General features: G+C 39.6%; 1 protein-coding gene across 1 annotated transcript in view; it reads left to right on the top strand.

The window, feature by feature from the left end:
* Window positions 1-6003: 6003 nt before the first annotated feature.
* itga2b (integrin subunit alpha 2b) overlaps window positions 6004-25675 on the top strand; it is a 64461-nt gene continuing 44789 nt past the window's right edge. Inside the window, exons 1-7 of the mRNA XM_062957091.1 lie at window positions 6004-7095; window positions 8657-8787; window positions 11958-12055; window positions 15779-15944; window positions 17882-17931; window positions 19366-19411; window positions 23779-23901. Of these exons, the coding sequence (XP_062813161.1) occupies window positions 6911-7095; window positions 8657-8787; window positions 11958-12055; window positions 15779-15944; window positions 17882-17931; window positions 19366-19411; window positions 23779-23901 (799 nt within the window). The 5' untranslated portion in view covers window positions 6004-6910. The remainder of the gene's footprint in view (window positions 7096-8656; window positions 8788-11957; window positions 12056-15778; window positions 15945-17881; window positions 17932-19365; window positions 19412-23778; window positions 23902-25675) is intronic.

The following is a 25675-nucleotide window of genomic DNA, read 5'->3' as shown; positions in this document are numbered from 1 at the left end:
GACAGTTCATGGTCCCTCAGACCATTGGAGGGCCAGACTATAGCTGAAAAAAAAACTATAAACAAATTCCTATGCACACTGCACATCTCTTATTTTGAAGTTAAAAAAAAACCAAACAGGAACAAATACAGCCTCAGTGTTAATCATAATAAAAATAAAAAGGGTTGGATGCCTCACACAGCTCTAAATCCTTGGGAACTTGTGATTTTGTGATACGAAATCCAGCATACCATATATATTCGAGTATAAGCCGACCCAAATATAAGACGAGACACCTAATTTCACCACACACACAAAAATATGGGAAAACATTGACTCCAGCATAAGCCAAGGGTGGTAAATTTCAGAAATAAAAACAGATACCAATAAAATCACATTAATTGAGGCATCAGTAGGTTAAATGTTTTGAATATATACATAATACTCAAATTTAAGATAAGACTGTCCAACTCTAATCAAATCATTATTCTCATCTTCTTCAATGTAAATGTGCTTATGTATCCTTTTAATAATAATAGAGTAAAATAATACATGTAATAATAATAATAATACAGGAAAATAAAACGTAGTAATAAATAGAGTAAAATAATAAATGCAATAATAATAAGATCAGAGTGAAATAATAAATGTATTATTAATAATAATAGAGTAAAATATGAAGCCAGAGTCATCCAGTACAGACAAAATCAACTGTTTCAATCAGACCAAAGACGGTTCTACCAGAGTCTGAACCAAACAACAGACACAGTAACCATAAAGCCAGAGAAAACTGCAACAACGAAGTTCTGGAAAGAGCTTTGGGAAAACAATAAGAACTACAACAAAAACGCTGGGTGATAAAGGAGTTTGAAGGAAAATTCTCACAGAACAAAATGGAACTGATGGAAATAACAACTGAAATGATCAGCAAACGAGTGCAAAAAGTCAAGAACTGGACATCGCCTGGTAGTGATCAACTTCATGGATTTTGGCTCAAACATCTGATTAGTTTACATGGAAAAATGGCCCAACAATTCAATGAGATGCTGCAGAAAGGAAGTATCAGTGAATGGCTAACAACTGGAAGAACATACCTGATACAAAAGGATCCAGTAAAAGGAGCAGCACCAGGAAACTACAGGCCAATAACGTGTCTGCCCACTATGTTTAAACTACTGACTGGCATCATAGCTGACAGAATTCAAGACTATCTTGAAGAAAAAAACATCTTGCCAGATGAACAGAAAGGCAACAAACGGAAAAGCAGGAGCACAAAAGACCAGTTATTGATTGACAAAATGATTCTGGAGAACTGTAAGAGCCGAAAAGCTAATCTTCACATGACGTGGATTGACTACAAAAAGGCCTTTGACTCACTCCCACACAGCTGGATCATCAAGTGCCTGGACGCCATCGGGATTTGTAAAAACGTTGGCACCTTCATTGAAAACATGATGGAGCACTGGAAAACTGAACTGTTTGTTGGAAATGAAAGTTATGGACTTGTCAACATCAGGAGAGGAATTTTCCAGGGAGACTCATTGTCCCCTCTGCTTTTCATTATTGCCATGATCCCTCTGTCAACAATCTTACAAAAAACAAATCTCGGCTACCAAACATCTAAGAATTCTCACAAAATTTCACATTTGATGTACATGGATGACCTGAAGCTATATGGGAAAACGGAAACTGAAATCCAATCTCTGACCAACACTGTCCGAATTTTTAGCACTGATATCAACATGGAGTTTGGTTTGGACAAATGTTCGACAGTGGCATTGAAGAAGGGAAAAATAATTGAAAGTGAGGGCATCAATATGCCCAATGGCCAAACAATTAGGTGTCACCAGCCAGAGGCCTATAAATATCTGGGCATATTACAGCTGGACAACATCAAGCATGAACATGTGAAAACTGTGGTCAGCAAAGAATACACACAAAGGGTCAGAAAAATTCTCAAAAGCAAGCTCAATGGAGGCAACACCATCAAGGCCATAAACACCTGGGCCATACCTGTCATAAGATATACTGCTGGCATTATAAATTGGACACAGGCGGAACTGGACAATTTGGACAGAAAAACAAGAAAACTCATGACCATTCATCATTCACTGCACCCTCGCGGTGATGTTGACCGGCTGTATCTGCCTAGAAGATCAGGGGGCAGAGGACTCTTACAAGTAAAACAAGTAGTCAAAGAAGAAGAACATGCCCTGGCAGAATATGTAAAACAAAGTGAAGAACCTGCTTTAATTGAAGTCAAAAATCAGAAACTCCTCAAAGCACAGCAGACAAAAAACCAGTACAAGAAAACCGCACTACAAACTAGAGCTGACAGCTGGCACAACAAAACACTGCATGGAAAGTTCCTTGACAAAATTGAAGGAAAAGCTGATAAAGAGAAGACCTGGCTCTGGCTCACGAATGGGACCCTGAAGAAGGAGACAGAAGGCCTGATCCTTGCAGCCCAGGAGCAAGCCATCAGAACAAATGCAATCAAGGCCAAGATTGAAAAATCAGCTGATGACCCAAAGTGCAGACTGTGCAAGGAAACCGATGAAACCATTGATCATATCCTCAGCTGCTGTAAGAAAATTGCACAGACAGACTACAAACAGAGGCACAACTATGTGGCCCAAATGATTCATTGGAACCTATGCCTCAAGTACCACCTCCCTGCAGTTAAGAACTGGTGGGATCACAAACCTGCAAAGGTTGTGGAAAATGAACACGCAAAGATACTGTGGGACTTCCGAATCCAGACTGACAAAGTTCTGGAACACAACACACCAGACATCACAGTTGTGGAAAAGAACAAGGTTTGGATCATTGATGTTGCCATCCCAGGTGACAGTCGCATTGAAGAAAAACAACAGGAAAAACTCAGCCGCTATCAGGACCTCAAGATTGAACTTCAAAGACTCTGGCAGAAACCAGTGCAGGTGGTCCCGGTGGTGATGGGCACACTGGGTGCCGTGCCAAAAGATCTCAGCCGGCATTTGGAAACAATAGACATTGACAAAATTACGATCTGCCAACTGCAAAAGGCCACCTTACTGGGATCTGCACGCATCGTCCGAAAATACATCACACAGTCCTAGACACTTGGGAAGTGTTCGACTTGTGATTTTGTGAAACGAAATCCAGCATATCTATCTTGTTTGCTGTGTCATACAACGTCGTTGTGTCAATAATAATAATAATACAGGAAAATAATACATGTAGTAATAAATAGAGTAAAATAATAAATGCAATAATAATAAGATCAGAGTGAAATAATAAATGTATTATTAATAATAATGGAGTAAAATAAATGTAATAATAGCAACAATAATAGAGAAAAATGTAATAATACCAATAATAATACAGAAAAATAATAAATGTACCATATATTCTCGAGTATAAGCTAACCCAAATATAGGCCAACCAGGACCCTCACCCGAGTGAGGGGGGCTTTTTCAGTCCTAAAAAAGGGCTGAAAAACTAGGCTTATACTTGAGTATATACAGTACGTATCTTGTTTGCTGTGTTATACTGTGCCTTTGTGTCAATAATAATAATAATAATAAAGAGGATTGGAAGAGACCACTTGGGCCATTTAGTCCAGCCCCCTTCTGCCTTTGTGCACCAAAAGCACCATTAAAGCACCCACTTGATAATTAATTATTAAATAAATAATAATAATTAAAATACCATTATAAACAAGCAAAGCTCTGGAAGGTCATTTTTTATTTTACAAAATGCATGAGGTTGTGGGTGATATGTGTGCTAAGTTTGATTAAGATCCATTGTTGTTTGGGTTCACAGTGCTCTCTGGATGTATGTGAACTCCAACTCCTATAAATCCATCCAGAGACCTCCAGTATTTTTGTTAGTCATGGGGGTTCTGTGTGACAAGTTAGTTCCAAGTCCATCATTGGTGGAGGTGGGAGTGCTCTTAGATTTCAGGTGAACTATGCATTCCAGTACCTACAACTCTTATAAATCAAGGGGAATTCCTCCCAAACCTCTCCAGTATTTCTCATTGGTCATAGGGGTTCCTTGTGCCAAATGTGGTCCAGGTACATTGTTGAAGGACATCATTGTGCTCAGTCTTGATGCAGGGTGAACTACAGCTTCCATCATGTTGAATCAGTCCACCGAACCCCTCCAGTATGTTCAGTTGCTGATCAATTCCTCTGTTTGCTGTGTGCCATAGAAAAGAATAGTAAAGGGTTATGAGAAAGGCAGTGGGCGGGGTCATGTAAATTCCACACCAATGGAGAGAGTAAGAAACACTGGGATGTCTGTGGTGGAGGAAAAACAGAAAATCTAGGATGAAATTGTCCCTATATTAAATCCTTCACTTGGGTGATGGGCAGTATGGCGAACATTGGCAGGGCTCTTGTACATGTTCATGGCACTCACTATAACCTGCAATGTCATTGGCAGGAGGGCCATTGGTGTCTCCTGAGTAGAGGAAACTATAGCAGTTTGTGGAGGCAGAAGCTTGTCTGTGTAAGTCAGTGTTTCTCAACCTGGGGGTCGGGACCCCTTGGGGGGGTCGTGAGCAGGTTTCAGAGGGGTCACCAAAGACCATCAGAAAACATATATTTCTGGTGGTCTTAGGAACCCCTTTGGCAGAGAAGGTGAAGATCTCTCCTCCTGTCCTTCTCTTCTTTTTTTGGAAGAGAATGCGAATCCTCCCACCAAAAGCACTTCTCCACTGTGTTCAAATTTGGGCATATTGATCATCCATGCCAGGTTTGGTTCAGATCTACTATTGTTTGAATCCACAGTGCTCTCTGGATGTAGGTGAACTACAACTCCACAACTCAAGGTCGATGCCCACCAAACCCTTCCCGTATTTTCTGTTGGTCGTGGGAGTTCTGTGTGGGAAGTGTGGCCCAATTCTATCATTGGTAGAGTTCAGAATGCTCTTTGATTGTAGGTGAACTATAAATCCCAGTAACTACAATTCCCAAGTGACAAAATCAGTCCATGCATCCAACCCCATCAGCATTCAAATTTGGATGTACTGGGTATTTGTGCCAAATTTGGTCCAGATCCATCATTGTTTAGGTTCACAGTGCTCTCTGGATGTAGATGAACTACATCTCCCCTAAATCACTGTCAATTCCTCCCAGACCCCTCCAGTAGTTTCTGTTGGTTATGGGGGTTCTGTGTGCCAGGTTTGGTCCAGGTCTGTCATTCCTGGAATCTCAGTGGTCGGTGGAAGTCAGAGCTGAATCGGTTGAAGGTACTACAAATCCCATCATCTGTCGTCCATACTCCCCCAAACATATTGTTTTTTGTGATTAATCACTATGCTTTAATTATGTTCAATTTGTAACAATGAAAGTACATCCTACATAATAGATACTTACATTGCGATTCATAACAGTAGCAAAATTACAGTTACGAAGTAGCAATGAGAATAATTTTATGTTTGGGGGTCACCGCAGCATGAGGAACTGTTTTAAGGGGCTGCGGTATTAGAAAGGTTGAGAACCACTGGTGTAAGTGGACATCCCAGTCACACACACACACACATATTTTCACTTTTATTATGTGTATAGATAGATTTTAAAAAATTTATTACATACAGTCTTTCCTCCATGTTTGTGGGGATTATGGGGTTAAAACAGGTGAATGTGACATTAGTGGGGTCAAATCGGGACAGGATAATGCTCAATGAAGCTAGGATTTATCTCTCCTGGATTCATCCGTGTTTACCTTCCTTGGGGGATATTTTAAACGCACAAAAGACACATGGTCATGCCTTTAAAAATAGCTCCTTTTGGGATACATTTTAGTTCCACTTTTGAAGGATTTGAGTTCAGTATAGTTCTTGTAAAATTGTCAAAATAAGTTAACAACCCATAAATATTGTTTATAGTTAATATAGTCCTATGTCGTCCTTATGAAAACATACATTTGGTGCAGTTTTTCCACGGTGTGTGTTTAGTCTGTAAAGTAGAGTCTTGCTTATCCAGCCTTAACTTATCTAACGTTCTGTATTATCCAACGCAGTCGGCCTTTTTATAGTCAACATTTTTGTAGTCAATATTTTCAACACATTGTGATGTTTTTGTGCTAAATTCATAAATACAGTAATTACATAACATTATCATGTACTGAACTTTTTCTGTCAATTTGTTGTAAAACATGATGTTTTGGTGCTTAATTTGCAAAATCATAACATAATTTGGTGTTTAATAGACTTTTCCTTAATCTCTCATCCAACATTTTTGCTTATCCAACGTTCTGCCGGCCCATTTATGTTGGATAAGCGAGACTCTACTGTATATGCATTTAGAATACCCTGGGGAAGGAAAATCTGCTTTTTTTCCTTCAAAACTAGACAGGCTTTATTAATTTGAGACACTTCCTTGAATTGTTTCCTCTCAAGTCTGTTGCTTCATATGGTGTTTTTTTTCCATTTGTGACTATTGATGGAAAAGATATCAGCCCACAAGAGTTTCTCATCTAACAGTTTGCCAAGGATTAAGCCTCAATGACGTGCATTGTATTTGTGAAGTCTCCTGGAAAAATAAATTCTTTTTTGACAGAGATGAAATTAATGCTCTATTAACCTTGAGGGCAGCGGGACTTGAAGCTCTCTCATTGGCAATCGGCAAGCCCAATGTTTGAACCTCGCCAGTCTTATTCCCAGACTGCTTCTACCATTCCATCTTGCTGTTTATCGACACTTGCCTGTTTCTTCTTGGAAGCATCTGCGTGGCTTCAGATTAATTCTGGTCTTTGGAGTTCCTGTGCACAAACTCATGCATGACTTCTGATAATGCGTTATTTTCAGCTGAAACAGACGCGAGGGGGAGGAAGAACAAGAGGAAATGTGTCATGGTTGTGGTGTTATGGGTGTGGAAGAGCCAATGTTAATGGATAAATATCTCAAAGTATAAGGCTGGGAAGACACCACAGAAAGAGGATGGCTAGGGGCTTTGGATCGTTGGGGATCCCTGTCCCGCTCTGGCTTTTTATGGGTGGGTTCTTGCCTAGCCATCTCCCAGTATGGACCCTCAATTTACACGCCAGTGCTCCCACAGTATACGCTGGACCCAACGGAAGCTATTTTGGCTTTGCCTTGGATTTCTACCGGGACGGTAAAGGCAGGTAGGATAATATTGGTAAAAGGATTTGGAATGGGGTGTGGGGTGAGTATAATACAATATTAGGAAACACCCACTTTCCCTGCTTCTCCCCTGCTAATAAGATGCAGAAACAGGACTTCAGAAGATGTTGAGAGGCATCTTAGCTGCTGTAACACCCCAGAGAACTGCTCATAAGACCATTCTACACAGCTGTATAAAATCTAAATTACCTGAACTAAATTATCTGGCAGTGTAGACTCAGGCCCCTTTCACACAACTGTATAAAATCCACATTGAACTGGATTATATGGTGGTGTGGACTCAGATAACCCAGTTCAAAGCAGATATTGTGGATTATCTCCCTTGATGTTCTGGGTTGTATGGCTGTGTGGAAGGACCTTCAGATAATTCAGATCAGATAATGTGGGTTATCTACCTTGGTATTCTGAATTAAAAGACAATATAAAAGGGCCCTTAGCAACCAGCCAGCTAATCACAGGGCCCATCCACACAGCCATATTAATCAGAATAGCAAGTCAGAAAATTTCACAATATCTGCTTTGAACTTGATTATCTGAGTCCATACTGCAATATATTCCAGTTTAAAGCAGAACATGTGGCATTTTATTCTGCTGTGTGGAAGGGGCCACGGTGTTATTCATAGGCAGATCCCAATAGTGACCCTTTTTTCTGTTCAACCTAACATGGACATTTGAAATACCCTAAAAGGGATCTAATCTCAGGCAAGCTGCATCAGGGTTTTTTTTTTCAAAGGGAAAGGAAAGATGAGCAAAGGAAAAGCTAAGCTTTATTTAAGGAAACAGCCCAGTTAGTTAATTCACTGTTCTTGAATCCGACATGATTTCCTTCCCATGCTCATTCTCAAATATCTATCTGGATCTGGAAAAGGATTAAGTGGAATCTGGTGCCTTTGGGGTGTTTAGGCCCTACTTAATGAATATTGCTTAATGATATCACCAAGAGCCATTCCCAAGTTTCAGGTTTGATCGAAAAACCTTAAGGTTTGGCTTGATCTTGAGCTAACTATACCAACATTGGTAACAGTTTGTCCAAGGATTGACTTCCAGAAGCTCGCAGCCAAATTGGTTCTGGGAGGTGTGATCCAGAAAGCAGTAGCTCTAAATTTTGCATCTGGAAGAGAGGAATAATATAACTCATTTATTTAAAACTCTGGTTTTTATAAAATCATGGATGTTTGAAGCCGTTTCCATCTAGGGAACATAGCTGAGGCCCTTTTCCTTTTCCTTCAGAAAACAACCCTGGGAACTTGCACAACGATCTGACCTAAGGGTCTTTCCACACAGCCCTATATCCCAGAATATCATGGCAGAAAATCCCACAATATCTGCTTTGAACTGGGTTATCTGAGTCCAGCCTGCCATATATTCCTGTTCAAAGCAGATAATGTGGGGTTTTATTCAGCTGTGTGGAAGGGGCCTAAGAAAACCAAATCAGTGCAGAAGCGTTGACCTCAGCCTGGACCAATCTAGCCAAATCTATGGCTAGCTGCATAAGACGGGGATAGTCTGTGGGTGGACACTGAGCATTTTTTCCACCTCTAGGATGAATGTGGTTGTGGGAGCCCCTCTGGCAAACACCTCGCAGCCTGGTGTGATGGAAGCAGGCTCTGTCTACTTGTGCCCTTGGGGACCCAGTGGTGGTGACTGCAACCCTATTGAATTTGATACCAAAGGTGAGTGATCCATTTGGCGTTCCCATCCTTCTCAAGACTGGTCTGGCTCACTGACTCCATCCGTAACACTTTTGATGTGTCTAGACCAGCTCTTCTTATACTTTTCCACTCGCAACCACTTTCGGCCCGAGAAATTTTTATGTGGCCCCGTATATATAGATATAAAATAAATATAAAAACTAAGGATACAAATCAGCACTTGCAAGCCTTGTTAAACAGGCAGATTTTCCTTTGCAATGCCAATAAAGTGAGGGAAGAAATTCCCTTCTAAGCATCTCGCATAGAAGTGAAAGGTTTATATGTATGCGTTTGGTGTTGCCAGGTCTGGATTATTTTAGACCCTGAGATTTAAGGGCCAAAGCTGAGGTCTAAGGATTACCCATTGTAATTTTACAGGAAGCAGCGCCTGGTGAAGTGACAATTGTGCCTTTACAGATGGCAGAGCCGGGTGGAGATACTATCAAGTTCGATACCTAAAGTATCAACCAGTGTGGCTCTCAGTATGCCATTCAAATAAAAAATAAAAAGTGTAATGAGTAAAATATATACAGAACAACCCCCATTTCCACAGCTTTGATTTCCCTGGGTTCACTTATCCATGGTCTTTCTTTTGGAAAATGGAAATCTCCATAACCTTTTGGAGATATGATGATCTTAGGAAAGGCATGACCTTGTTAGAAGTCATAACCTTTTGCAAAATGATGCCATAACCTTTTGGGAAAATAGCATTTATGCAAAGCAATTGGGTTTCTCAGCTATTAAAGTGATATACCTAGGTATGTCTTTGAACTGTTAGGGACAAAAATATGCCAATGCACATTACACACACATATATAGCAGAGTTTCAGAAGTATTCTTTTAGTTGCCCCAAAATATCTACTCTCCCTTAAAATATATTTGCCTTTAAATCATGCTCTCAAGAGACAAAAATAAGCAGACTTCTTTAAAAGTAACATGGTTGGTTTATTCACAAACTTCATGTATTCACCATACAGGTACTTTGCTCATCAATGCAGTTACAAATAGGATTTGAAGTAGTTTCTCTGTGTAGGTAACACAGGAATCTCTCTTAGAATCAACAGTCCATAGTCTAAGCATCTCTCTGTTCTAAGGGTCTAGTCTGAAAGTCTAGTCTGGTCTGAAAGTCCAATGGAGTCTGAGATCTAACATGGGATCTGAGCCCTGAACAAGCCCAGATCTCATCACATGGTCTGTAGCCCCTCCCACAACAAAGAGTTGAAGCAAACTGCAAACTAATACACCTATACAATACAGTAAGCAATTTGAATTATATACATTACAAATAACTAATGGAGGCTTGAAAAGGCTGCTATTTCCAACATCCTCCACTTCAGTTTTTCTCTAGGTTCTCCAGTGCAATTCTATGATCTCATTCTGACCCAAGAATAATCCAAATATAGGGTTCACTATTATCCACGGTTTCAGGTAGCCATGGTATGGCTTCAGGTCAGTTGCTGACCTGAAGGTTGCTAGTTCAAATCCAGGGAGAGTGTGGATGAGCTCCCTCTGTCAGCTCCAGCTTCCCATGCGGGGGCATGAGAGATGCCTCCCACAAGGATGGTAAAACACCAAAACATCCAGGCATCCCATGAGCAACGTCCTTGCAGATGGCCAATTCTCTCACACCAGAAGCGACTTGCAGTTTCTCAAGTTGCTCCTGACACACTCACACACATACAAAAAAACTATTTAGCTGTTGCTATATTTCCCCCTTTTTTAAACCTAAATTTCAGACTTCCGCAATTCCTAGGTTTCCCCTTTTTTAATTAAGAAAACAAAAAGAAAGCAATATGGGTGGGGACTACACTCACCTGTGTGATAGTTCAGAATGTGGAGGATTACTATAGAAATGGATAAAAGTACATCATACGTGATAGGGGTAAATATATTATCTGTTTTCATTATCAATACAATGGAATGAAATGCTATGATAAGAAAATAATAATAACAATAACAATAATAATAATAATAATAATAATAATAATAATAATAATAAATATACAATAATACTCCGCCCTAACTCCCCAAGGGGACTTAAGCCAGATTGCAGCATACACAAAACAAGGCAAACAGTCAATGCCTAGAAACACAAATAAGGTAAAGGCTTCCCCTTCTGGCTCTTGAGGGGTGGTGCTCATCTCCATTTCTAAGCTGAAGAGCCTGTGTTGTCTGTAGATGCCGCCAACGTCATGTGGCCAGCATGACTGCATGGAGTGCCATTTACCTTCCCGCCAAGGTGATACCTATTGATCTACTCACATTTGCATGTTTTCCGAACTGCTAGGTTGGCAGAAGCTGGGGCTAACAGTGGGAGCTCATCCTATCCTGTGGATTCAAACTGCCAAACTTCCAGTCAGCAAGTTCAACAGCTCAGCGGTTTAACCCATTGTGCCACCACAACCCCATTCCCACCATTCTTCCTACTCTCCATGGGATGAGGTCCATATCAATCAATTAGGGAATAATTTCTTCTGTAGATAAGCAAGAATAACCAAACATAAATATTCTTGATGAAACAGTGCTTTCACTTTCCTTCTCTGTTCAGTAAGAGGGACAGTGCTTGTGCATCAGCAATCTAATTAGAGAGCAGATGGCCTTTCAACACAACACCCACTCTCACTGTTCAAGTTGCTCCTAGAAAAAAGTTGCCAGTTCAGGATTGTCCTAGGTCCTGAGGTTTCCAGACCAAAATCTGAGATCTAGGGATGGCTACTGGTGATGATGTACTTATGCATTAAGTAACAACCACAATTGCTCACAGTTTGTCGTACAAACAGATAGGTACACATACCCTGTTTCCCCCAAAATAGGATCTACCTCGAAAATAAGATCTATCATGATTTTTCAGCATTTCTGAGGATGCTCAAAATATAAGCCCTATTTCAAAAATAAGCCCTAGATAGAGTTCATTTTAAAAGTCAATTTGAAAAAATAAGACTGCTCCTGAAAACAAGCCCTAACACATCTTTTGGAGCAAAAATAAATATAAGACCCTGTCTTATTTTTGGGGAAACAGGGTACACACACACACACAAAACTTATGTCTGGCGTTGCAAATCCATCTCAGATTTCAGCTGGCACATGCCAGGGTAGCCACTCCTCTTATCACTTTTTGTTTTTGTTTTGTCCATGTCATCACTATTGATTAGGTGATCAAGTGGCGCAACAGGGTTATATTAGAATGGAAGTCTTCAAGTCCAAACAATGGTTTGGAGCATCTGTGAACACCTGGAAAGACAATATTGTGGTGAGTACCAGAACTTTCCTGATGCCACATGTGGAGTAAAACAAAATTCAGCACAAGATAGATAATATAATTATAATTATAATTATAATAATAACCTGCCCTATCTCCCCAAGGGGATGCAGGATGGATTCCAACAAAAGTTACAAAGTGGCAAACATTCAATGCCAAAAATGGACAAATGGCAAATCGAATCATAACAATAAATAATACAATCTCAATATAAACTTATAAAACTAACCAAAAATGACCACAAAATAAACTTAAATGAACATAATATGACACATCACACACAATTACCATCTAAAAGATGCTTACAAGTTAGACTTAAAAGGCAATGTTGGTCAAACCTTTTTGCGAACTTGAGCCTAAACATTGGTCTTGCACAAGTTGATTTTTGAACAAAAGACTGTCCCTTATTAAGAAATGATGAGGCTTCTTCCAAAACAGTGGTTCTTAATCTTCCTAATGCTGCAACCCTTTAATACAGTTCCTCATGTTGTGGTGACCCCCTACCATAAAATTATTTTCATTGCTACTTCATGACTGTCATTTTGCTACTGTTATGAATCATAACGTAAATATCCGATATGCAGGATGCAAGTCCTATTATATTAGATACAGCGGTGTGATAAAATGGTGTTTCTTATATAAAATGGCAAGAACAAGGTTTGCTTTTGGATTTTTCCCTGAATATTTTTGAGCTGTGGTTAGTTGAATTTGTGTGATATCAAGAAACTGGATCCCAAATTATGAATTACCCTGTTTACTCAAATCTAATGCTCACTTTTATTTGGCTAACTTACCTTGCCAAAATTTGAGTGCACATTAGATTCAAGTGATATGGTAATCTTAGTGCTGAGCCAAGCAAAAGAGGAAACTGCTTCAGGAGCACTTGGAGCTCCACTGAGGGACGTCAACTCTAATTTAATTGCCATGGCTTAATGTACGCTGCAATCCTGGGATTTGTAGTTTGATGAGGCATCAGTATTTTTGGCAGAGAAGGCTCAAAATGTTGTAAAACGCCCCCGTGATCCCATAGCATTTAACAAAAGCAATTAAAGTGGACTTATTCCACAGCATAGATGAACCCCGAGATTTTCTTTTTCATTACTGGAAGCTTTGGTGTTCTTTTGTTTTTAAAGAAGGAATTCTAAGCAGGCAGCAACTGCAATGCACATCTTTTTTGGCCAAATGACAAAGAGTACACTTTTTGCCACTGCCCATTACAGCCAGCTACATGGCCATTCCTAACCACCCTAAAAAGTAATCTAAAAAATTCCTTGGCAATTCCCCAGAATGTGAACTCACCTTGCCCTTGCCTCAGCCTCACCCAGAGAAAATCACAATAATCCCCGCACAATGAATAAGGAAAAATGGGAGAAGGGCATACAATGAATTTGAGTCAGAGCCTTTGGGGTTTCCTTTAGCTTTCTGGCATATGATCTGACCTAGTCTGGGAATATTCCCTGGTCCCAGACCTCTATATTGGCTCTCTGGGGAGAGGTCTGTTGACTAACCAACACCTGAGAGTACCTTATTCTGTGTTAAAACTAACCCCATTATATCCACTGGTGCCAGACCATTAAGCCCACCATGACCCCATTGGAAATTGCATTTCTGATCATGCCTCTCTCAGAAGTGGATCAATAAGTGGACTAACTCTTCAAAATAAACCAATGACAGTTTGTTAGATTGCCCATCACACTAAGAGCCAATCAGCAATGACATCCTATGTAGTCCTGAAACTATTCCTCTCGTATGTGCCGTGATCCTGACACACAGCACACAACTCTTTTAGCAGGAAATGCACTTAGTTTAGGTTTCAAAGCGATATAACAAAACTCACATCTTGGTCCCCATTTTCTAGGAAAATACGGTATGGTCTACTACAGTGTTTTGCTACATGTGTATGGAGATGGAACAAAAATACAAAAATAAATTTATATTATTATTATTATTATTATTATTATTATTATTATTATTATTATTATTACATGTACAATGTAGATTGGGCTGGCTTTGGGGAAAGGGGGCAAGACTTGCTGGGTGGCAAGTGTTGCCATTTTGTTCTCCCGATTCTCTCCTCTTCATAGTGCCAAGGCTTAACCCCGATACTTATCTTCTACAGTCACACTTCCAAGCCCAGTCCAACTCCCCATCCCATTTTTTCTATGTTGAAGAACGGGGCAACCAAGTGGTGCTCTTCCAGATTTGGAATGTGGACAGCCATATGAATTCAGTGGGACATATCATGAGTAGCTGTGGCACTAATTGGATGAATTTGAGACAGTTCCAGAGATAATTAATCTGAATTGCAGCTGGATTATTTTAGTGGTGTAGATAAGTCCATAGCTTGTGGTTAAGAATATCCCACCTGCTTCTACTACGAGCCTGTTTGGAACTGGAAGGAGGGCTTAGATAATAAAAAGTGGAATTTTTTTCCGGTGGAGGAGACCCCATATCAGAAGTTTTGGATGGTGGACTTACAAATCAGCACAGTACCATTCCTAAGTAAAAATGAATGAATTCATATCTTCACCTTTACTTATAGTTTGACATGGAAAGTTGGGTAACTTTACATTAAACAATACATGTAAGTCATGTTCAAATCCAGCATTTTAAAAACAGATTACACAGAGGCTATTTATCCTAAATGAAGGACTTTATTTTATATTTTGTTGATATTCATTTACTTGTTGAATTGATCTCATTAATTATAATAAGTAAAATGTAGTCCCGAGTAGTCCCGAGTCACTCAGAAAATATATACAAGGCAAGTTTCAACCTGTGTCCTAATACAGGAAGTTGTCTTCTTCTGGCTACCTCAGAGAAAAACTTGACAATAGCCTATGTCACTTAGGGGAAATTGTCACCTAGTAAAAACTTTGTTTGGAATTGGACTGATCTACTGGGTAGGTTGCTCAGTAGTGGGTTAATAATATGTAGCCGAGCCTGTTTGTAAAAACTTCAAGACAATAAGTGATACATACATTCAACATCCTGGTTATTACAAGGGCAAAATTTTGCATTGTATGGGACTCCCACAATTCTGCCTCGAAGCACTTTGGATGGGAACACATCGCTCCTTGCCTTGGAGAATAGGCAACAATAGTTGGCCACAGTCAAGTTCTTAAGGTAATTTGCTTCCTGAATCCTAGCTGAACAGTTTCTGGACCAATCAAGAACTGGTGCACGTTTCTTGAACAGCTGTCAAATGAAATAAAACTGCTCTGTTTTTGCAACTGCGGTATGTCAGTACTTTGGAGTGTTTTCTCCACTGACATCCTCTCTGGTCATTGAGAATAAATCTCTGTTTTTGCCTTCTACCCATCTGTGTCTGATTTGGCCTTCTGGAAAGTGAGACATGCCAAGCTTCTTGAACCCTTGTGGTAGCTGAAATCATTTGACAGATGGGTGCAGAACTATGGATATGGGGGCCAACTATAGTTTTGAACCCATTGTTTCATGTTCTTCTCTCTAGGGCAGCAAAAAACAAGTGTGCACATTTTTACGTGACACCCCTTTCAGATATTTGACATTTTCTCTTCTTAATTTTGATGATGCCTTTGTTTTTTTACCTCGTCCCAATTTATTTGAAATTACACCAATTCAGAGCTTCTTTCTTCAAAGCTAGCAAACAGTGTCTCTTGATGTCTGCGGGGTTGCTAAATGATGTAACATCCCCCCCCCCCCAATCCACCCCATTGTTTCCTGTCCTTTCAGGCGTGTGCTCCTCTGCAGCACTGGAATGCTTTTGTCGGTCAAGATCAAGCCACAAAGACCCCAGTAGGCAGCTGTTTTTTGGCCTCGGAAGGCCTGAGGCGTTTCTCTGAATATTCACCCTGCCGTGACATTCGCATGCAGTCCTTTTACAGTTCAATCTCCTATGGTGAGTACAGTATATTAGTGGTAAAGAGAGAGAGAACAGCGAGGAGGAAAAAATCAAGCCTTAATTGTGTGCTAAGAAGAAACTTTGCTTATAGCCTTTGCCTAAAGAAGAGGGAATGAAATACAATCTGGCAGGGCTGACCCAAGACATATTGCTGCCTGAAGCAGAACAGAAAATAATATCCCCCATCCTTGGTTTATGGGAGAGAATCTTAACCAGTCAATTTATTTGATTACGTCAGCTATGTTATTTGATTCACGAGGCAGAAAACTGCATAAACAGTTCTTTCCATCTCTGGCAATAAAAACAAAATGCTAGCCAGTTAATTTACCATTTGTTTTCATTTCTGACATTAGCCCTAATCCCTAGCTTTGCCTTTTAACCTCTTGTTCCTTATCTGGTTTATCATGTGAATAAATTCAAGGCATTTTACCTCTTGCTCTTACATGCATCTTCTACACTGCCATATAATCCAGTTCAAAGCATTTTATGTGGCAGTGTAGAAGTGGCCTGGGTCAGAACCTTTAAAAAATTACTTGAAAAGTCGTTGGCTAGAGAAAGTTCAAAAAAGTAACTTTCCTAATGGTGTATCTACACTTACCCCCAAAAAATAAATTTTAAAGGACTCCAAATCTGCTCCAATGCAGACTAAGAGCAAATTAAGGCTTTGATTATTTATTATTTATTTACAGCATTTATATTCCGCCCTTTATATTCCGCGGATCACATTACACATATAGGCAAACATTCAATGCCTTTTAACATAGAACAAAGACAAGACAAACATAGGCTCCGAGTGGGCCTCGAACTCATGACCTCCTGATCAGAGTGATTCATTGCAGCTGGTTGCAGCTGGCTTGCTCTCCCGCCTGCGCCACAGCCCGGGCTGTGAGGAGGAGGGGGGGGAGGGGAAGGAGCAATAAATGAGAAGCAACTGGAAAAGCTTACACAATACGAGAATTTAAAGATCAAATTGCAAAGTCTCTGGTGCAAGCCAGTAAAGGTGGTCCCAGTAGTGATTGGCACTTTGGGCGCAGTGTTTAAAGACCTTGGCCTGCACTTAAAAACAATCAGTGCTAACAAAATTACCATCTGTCAACTGCAAAAGGCCACTCTACTTGGATCTGCACACATTATTTGCTGATACATCACATAGTCCTAGACACTTGGAAAGTGTCTGGCGTGTGATCCAATACAAAAACCAACATAGTGATCTTCTTTGCTGTGTACTAATCTTGTTGTGTATCAAATAATAATAGTTATTATTGTTATTATAATTTTATTTCTTACCCGCCTCTCCTCATAGCTTGAGGCAGGTTACAACATTGCTAGAACACATATCAAAACAAATAAACATTTAAAAACACACCATAGAATACATGGATTAAAACATATTTCCATAATATACATATCAAAATACACAAAACAATGAGCAACTCTCTTCCAGAGACATTGCATTTCTGGTCTCATGGCTTCACCAGAAATGCGATGTCACTAGCCAGCCTCTGGAAGCTCCTAAGTAAAACTGATGTTCCTTTGACTGTAAGGATCCTGTGCTTAAATCCTGCCATGCTTCTTTGATACCATTATTAGACTGGATGGATGCAGCAGCTGTGCTGCAAATCCAGCCATGTGTCATGTGGACTTTCCATAACAACTGAAAGGTGAGGACACATTATCTTGTCCTTATAGCTATGGCTGAAGATATGTGCTTGGCATTCCAGAAGAGAGCAATCCCCTATCTGTGTTTTCTTTCTAAAATCTTGTTCGGCCTGCCTCCACCCCTAAGATATAAAAACCCTATCTGTCTGCAATTTGCTGATTTACTTGGGATTCCATGGGAGGAGCACATCTATAAAGTTGTTTTAGTATGTAAGGATTTCCTCTGACTAAAACAAGAAATAAAATTGATTTTTTCCTTTCTATCCTTGAATCAGGAAATGACAAGCGATACTGCGAACTTGGGTTCAGTTCTGCCATCTCTAACGTGAGTTCTGCAGTGGAGGAGAAGACATGGCAAACAAGAGCTACAACCCTGACGGGACTGCAGTAGTTTTGCTTCACCTGATGGGTTTTGATGGGGAGGTGGTACTTCAGTTAAGCTGGCAAATGTCCCCATAACCTCACAGAAGTGTAATCTCCATCATGGCTGCCCTAATATTAGACAAGATGGTGCAACTGCCCTATGCAGCAGATGTTGGTAATAGTGGCAGTAGCAAGTCAGCTCGTGTTTCTTCTGAGCCTAGCTGTTCACTAGACTTGTGGACAGATCTGTTTTTCTTCGGTACCTTCATTTTCTTCAGTAACTTCAGTACCTTTGGGAGCACATAACGGGAAAGGCCCTCCCGGTACGAAAACCCACCCATCACGAAAGCAAGCAGGAGCTGATCTCGGTTCTTCATTTGCCTTTTGGAGCAAGCAGGGGTGCTCCGTGTGCTCTTTGCATAGGGTTTCCCTGGAAGCCTAACTCTGATGCTTTTAATCCAGGTCTTAATGAAAACAATCCCAGAAAGAGTGGTATCTTAACTCTGATGGGTTTCACCCAATTCTTAATAAAAGATATAAGGACAAAGGATCCCAGAAAGAGTGTTATCCTAACTCTGATATAAGAACAAACAATCCCAGAAAGAGTGGTATCTTAACTCTGACGGGTTTAATCCAATTCTTAATAAAAGATATAAGGACAAAGGATCCCAGAAAGAATGTTATTCTAACTCTGATATAAGAACAAACAATCCCAGAAAGAGTGGTATCTTAACTCTGATGCTTTTAATCCAGTTCTTAATAAAAGATATAAGGACAAAGGATCCCAGAAAGAGTGGTATTCTAACTCCGTTATAAGAACAAACAACCCCAGAAAGAGTGGTATCTTAACACTGATGCTTTTAATCCCGTTCTTAATGAAGGATATAAGGACAAACAATCACATCACTTCCAATTTGGACCTCAACTAATTTCCAAACTTTTTTTGCTTTGCTGGTGCAGGAGAGCTTAGGGGTTTAGGAGGCAAGCCATTATGTTTTGTAGTGTTTTTGAGCCATTTGGAAGTGGAAAGTTTTTCATTTAAGGAAAATGGGGCTCTGAAGGACTTCAAGAGACCCAAGATCTATTGCTTATAGCTCCAAAGGCCATAGTTTGGGGTGTTAACATTTTTCTCTGCACTAGTCAAACAAGCCTCCTGCCTCAGGTAAAGAAGAGGCTGAAATAATTGTATAATAAGTGTTGATATAATCCTAGTCTCCTCTATGTTTTGATTTTTTTTTAATAAACAGAAGAGGGCGGGGGCTGCTAGCTTGTCATTTATGTCGGTCACAGTAATACACATCTTAGACTGGCTTTGGTTCCCAAGCTATGACAGTTGTTTGGGCAAAGGAGCATGAAAAGTCAACGATTCATTACTGTACATCTCTTCTCCCCGCAGTCTGGGAATGCTGTGTTTGGGGGCCCTGGTGGATATTATTTTGGAGGTAAGCACTTTGATTTGCCCTGTAAGCTGTGAGAACCAATAGCTAAAGTATATCTGGAATGCTCTGTGAATTGCTGGACATCACACCACAACATTTCTTTTCCCACTGGAAATCATACAAATAATTAAGAGGCGGGAATAATTCCGCTATGAAGAGAAGTTTGGGGACTTTTTAACTTTGAAGAAAGTAAATTAAGGGAGATCGGGTGGGAACTGCGTACTGTGTGAAAAGGGAGATATATTTCTCCCTCTCTCACAATACTAGGGTCTTTTCATACTACACAGCACTTCAAACCTATTTTAACATCCATGGTTTCATTGCTTGGAATCTTAGTGGATTTGCAGTCTACATATTTAGACTTCTCTAGTACCCTAAATTACAAGCCTTACGATTGTAAAGCTGAAACCATGTCAATTAGAGTGGAAATTTAGTCCTATAATTGTCTTAGGGTGCATCTACATTGCAGAATTAATGCAGTTTGATACTACTTTATCTACTATGGCTCAATGCAGTGGAATCCTGGGGTCTGTAGTTCAGCAAGGCACCAGCACTTTTTTGGCTAAAGACCTTTTAAAACTACAACTGATACTTCAACTATGCAATTCAGCATCACACAATAGTGATATTACCTCTAGTGTGAAAGGCCAGATATACCGTATTCATAGAGGAGAAGGTTATGAATGGCTCCAACTCACAATGGCTGTGTATAGTTTGGAAGCATCTGCCCAAATAAGTACTAATGATAGCAGAGTACCTGATCTTTGACCATTAGGCTGGTAGGTAGTTGAAATTACTCTTGGCTGCATACCTTTCAAACTCCTTCCTTAGGGTTATGGGTATGGTTTACACTGCTGACAATTTCTGGACACATAACCTTTTGGAAAGGCATGACTTCCAGAGAAGAGCCAAAAAATCTTTTCCTTAGTGGTAAACATCTACGAGTATTCATGCAAGGCAAATTAGGTTTCTCAGCTGTCAGCTGGTTATCTCTTTGAACTGTTAGAAACAAAGATTATGCCAATGCACAAAAACAGCACAGTTTCAGAAGTGTTCTTTTCAGTTGCCCAAAAAAAATCTACACTCCCATAAAATATATTGGTTTTAAATCATGCTCTCAAGAGATCAAAAATAAGGTAGTCTTTGTTAAAAATAACACACCGCAGTTGGTTTATTTACAAACATCATGTATTCAGCATACAGGTTTATTACTTGTCAATCCAGTTACAAATGGATTTGAAGTAGTTTCTCTGTGCAGATAACACAGGGTATCTTATTTATAATCTTAACAGTACAAAGTCTAAAGCATCTTTGAGAGTCTAATGGAGTCTGTACAGTCTGAGAGTCTAATGGTATCTTTCCTCTAAAATGGAGTCTGAGTCCTGAACAAGCCCAGATCTGATAACATGGTCTGCAGCCCCTCCCACAACAAAGAATTAAAGAAAACTACATACCAACACACACATATACAATATAGTAAGCAATCTGAATTATTGTATATACTCAATTATAAGCCACCCCAAATATAAGACGAGACACATAATTTTACCACACACAAAAACTGGGAAAACATTTACTCCAGTATAAGCCGAGGGTGGTAAATTTCAGAAATAAAAATAGATACCAATAAAATTACATTAATTGAGGCATCAGTAAGTTAATTGTTTTTGAATACAGTAGAGTCTCACTTATCCAACGTTCTGGATTATCCAACGCATTTTTGTAGTCAATGTTTTCAATACATCATGATATTTTGGTGCTAAATTCATAAATACAGTAATTATTACATAGCATTACTGCATATTGAACTACTTTTTCTGTCAAATTTGTTGTATAACATGATGTTTTGGTGCTTAATTTGTAAAAATCACAACCTAATTTGATGTTTAATAGGCTTTTCCTTAATCCCTCCTTATTATCCAACATATTCACTTATCCAACATTCTGCCGGCCTGTTTATGTTGGATAAGTGAGACTCTACTGTATTTACACAAAGCTCAAATTTAAGATAAGACTGTCCAACTCTGATCAAATCATTATTCTCATCTTCTTCAATGTAAATGTGCTTATGCATCCTTTTAATAATAGAGTAAAAAAATAAATGCAATAATAATAATAATATCAGAGTGAAATAATAAATGTATTATTAATAATAATAAAAATAGAATAAAATAAATATAATAGTAGCAACAATAATAGAGAAAAATAATAAATGTAATAATACCAATAACAATAGAGAAAAATAATAAATATACCATATATTCTCAAGTATAAGCTGACCCAAATATAAGCCAACCAAGACCCTCACCCGAGTATAAGCCAAGGGGGGGGGCTTTTTCAGTCTTAAAAAAAGGGCTGAAAAACTAGGCTTATACTCGAGTATATACAGTATATACATTACAAATAACTACTATAGGAGGCTTGTAGAGAGTTGCTATTTCCAACAACAATTACTGGTATTTTAAAGGTGAAAACACATTTATTTCAATCTGCAATCATGCTTTAAAAAGCAACTTCCCAAAGTCCAGGGACCCTGCTTGTCTCCCTGTTGAATCTTACAACCATATACATCTTCTCCACCAACCCACACTGACTGAGAGATTCTAGGAGCATACCCTCCAACATTTCACAAATGAATACCAGGACACTTGCGACCGAGAAATGCCAGAGTGCAGATAGTAAAAGTTATTAATAAGGGAGAACAGCCAAGCTAAGGGACGATGCAGCAGTTTGCTTTGGCCTGAGCCAACTGGGAAAGGCAAGAGATCCCCCTTTCTTCTCTCTTCCTCTTTGCTAAGATAACACAATGTAACAAAATTTTCTGTTCCTGGTTTGAAAGTGTTATTTCCTGTTTCACTATGTGGTACTTTCTTTGAAAGTAGTTGTTACACCTCAGAAACATCGTTTTTGTGGCTGCCACAAATTATGTTGAATTGCTTGAAACTCTGAGCTATTCATTGAAAAACTATAGCAAAATGTGCTGCAAGATGTCCCACAAAAACAAAGCTTTTGCAGCTTAATAAACTTTTTTCATGTTTTATGAGAACCAATTAGGAAATGACATTTATAACCCAGAAACAGAGTAATTGAGTGTAAACTACTTTTGCCCTCTGGACTCAGCAGCAAATAAACTCAGCTGAGGACAAAAAGGGAAAGTGGGAGACGGAGAGAGAAACCGAGGCATTTAAAAAGTGACTGACAAGGTTTTTGGAAATTAGAAATCTTCATAACCTTTTGGAGATTTTATGATCTTTGGAAAGGCATGGCCTTGTTAGAAGTCATAATCTTTTGGAAAATGATGCCATAATCTTTTGGGAAAATGGCATTTGTCCAAGTCAATTAGGTTCCTCGGCTGTTAAACTGATGTACCTTGATATCTCTTTGAACTGTTAGAGACAAAGATATGCCAATGCACACACACACATATATAACAAAGTTTTAGAAGTATTTTTCAGTTGCCCAAAAACATCTACATCTACTTAAAACATCTTGGTTTAAATCATGCTCTCAAGAGACAAAAATAGGCAGACTTCTCTAAAAGTAACATTGTTGGTTTATTCACAAACTTCATGTATTCAGCATACAGGTACATTGCATATCAATCCAGTTACAGATAGGTTTTGAAGTAGTTTCTCTGTGTATCTCAGGGCAGCTTTCTTAGAATCAACAGCCTAAGGTCCAAAGCATCTTCCTGGTCTGGGAGTCTAATAGAATCTCTGTTTCTACATTGAAAGTCTAATGGCTTCTGTAGGGCATTCTGTCCCTACTGACTTCTAAAAGCATACATCTGTTTCTACTGAAGTCTCTAAGCATACTATTTCTAAAATGGAGTCTGAGTCCTGAACAAGCCCAAATCTAATCACATGGTCTTCAGACCCTCCCATAACAAAGTGCTAAGGAAAACTGCATACCAATACGCATATTATATACAATACAGTAAGCAATTTGAATTACAGATATAACAAATAACTAGTGGGGACTTGAAGAAGTTTGCTATTTCCAACAAAAGTGGAATGACAGAGGACTAGTAGGGTCTGTCTTTGTTAAATTGAGATAGTTAAAGGATATGAGAAAATTGGAGGGCAGTTAATTGTTAATATAATTCAAGACTGTTTTGTTGGTGGTGCGTTATCAATTGTGGGGAGCACAATTCTTTTGCCTTGCCTTCTTAGGGCCCTTCCACACAGCCATATAACCCAGAATATCAAGGCAGATCATCTACAATATCTGCTTTGAACTGGATAATCTGAGTCCACTCTGCCATATAATCCAATTCAATGTGGATTTTATACAGCTGTGTGGAAGGGGCTGTAGTCATGCTGCTGCTAAAGATGTGACTAATGGATATATGTGGTTTATCTCTCCTCCAGGTCTGATTTATTCCATTAATGCGTCAGTGATTCAAAGCAGCCTTCCTCGCCTATTGTGGTCTGTGCCCTCACAGTACGTGACAAGTGACTTCTCAGACTGGACTTACAACGATGGCTATAGAGGTTAGCTGGGCAAAGGGGGTTAAGGGAACTGGCAAGATGTTCCCATCATCCTTCCTCATTGGCCTTACTGGAGGGAGAGCGATAACCAATGCAGCCCAAAGCATCTTGCGGGCATCAGAGTGACCTTCACACCTGGAAGGAAAACCAAAGTTTTTCGAGTGTGGCATTTCCTAGCAACCCTGCTTTTTGTTTATTTGCCTGTTGCAACCAGATTAGTGCCTTCTTTTCAGTGAATATGACCTGTCTTCTCCCCATCCTGGTTGCTGCCTTTTTCCATGTAAGACTTTTTCATAGACCCCTCTGTATAACCAAGAAGTAAGTATGGGGAGAAGACGGAAGTAACCAAAGGAAGAGGAGAGCTAATAAATACTGAACATTATTGTCTCAGTCATCCTCACTTTTGTTACTTTATTAGCTCCAGAGAGTCCCTGGCCATCTGATCACCCCACTACTACTACTACTACTACTAACAACACTTTATTTATATTCTGCCCTATCTCCCCAAGGGGACTCAGGGTGGATCACAGTACACATACACAGCAAACATTCAATGCCATTTGGACAAACAGACAGAACAGACAGAAAGGAGGTATGTTGTGTCGAAGTCCAGCTTCAGTACCTTTGAGGTTGTGCTCGGATTCAGCCACAGGGTGTTGCTGTTGCTCCATTCTCTATGATGAAGAACCATCAGGACTTCTCCTTCCATTTGGTCACCGCCATTTCTGATCTTTTTCTTTTATGGTGTCGTAAAATACCTCCCTCGCTTAATTAGTGGTACCTAATTTATCTACTTACAGCTCTAAGTTGTTTTCGAACTGCTTAGGTAAACAGTGAGCTGGGCTTGACAGTTGGGTGCTCACCCTGACTGGGCTTCGAACTGACCACCTTTCGCTTGGTAGATTTTATTTATTTACAGTATTTATATTCTGCTCTTCTCACCCCAAAGGGGACTCAGGGCGGATCACATTGTACACATATAAGGCAAACATTCAATGCCATATAACATAGAACAGAGACAGTGACAGACGCAGAGGCAATTTAAACCTTCTCCAGCTTCCAGCTTCCTGAGGGTATGCTTGATTCCGGCCACAGGGGGAGCAGCTGCTTCCTCATCCACTGCAACGGCACTTCCTCATTCCAACGGTGGCTGGATGATTTTCATGGTGTTGTAAATTAGCCTCTCCACATATAAGTGGTACCTAAATTTCCTACTTGATAGATGCAACTATCTTTCGGGTTGCATAGGTCAGCAACGAGCAGGGGCTATATTTTTTTATTTTTAATTGTCGGGTGCTCACCCCAACACGGGCTGGCCTTGAACTCATGACCTCTTGGTCAGAGTGATTTATTGCAGTTGGCTACTAACCAGCCTGCGCCACAGCCCGGCCCCACGCAATGCTTTATTCAGCTGTGATGTTACAGTCATATAGTGGACTGATAACACTATGTAACATGATTTTTGGTCCTGGGTTTTAAATATCATTTCCTAATTGGTTCTATAATAAAAACATGGAAAAGGTTTATTAAACTGCAAAAACGTTGTCACGGGACCTCCTGCAATATATTTTGCTATAGTTTTGCAAAGAATATCTCATAACGTCTCAACCAATTCAACATAGTTTGTGGCAGCCACAAAAGGAAGTTATTTGTTTAAGTACCACACAATTAAACAGGAAAAAAACACTCTCAAACCAAGAACAGATAATGTTTCAAATTTTGTGACATAGTGTAATGCTACTCTGCACTGCCATGATCAAAACATCACATCTTGACA

This window comes from Anolis carolinensis, chromosome 6 (genome assembly GCF_035594765.1).
Source record: "Anolis carolinensis isolate JA03-04 chromosome 6, rAnoCar3.1.pri, whole genome shotgun sequence".
Taxonomy (NCBI): Eukaryota; Metazoa; Chordata; class Lepidosauria; order Squamata; family Dactyloidae; genus Anolis; species Anolis carolinensis.
The sequence above is the reverse complement of the archived record's forward strand: the minus strand, read 5'-3'. Positions and strand labels throughout refer to the sequence as shown.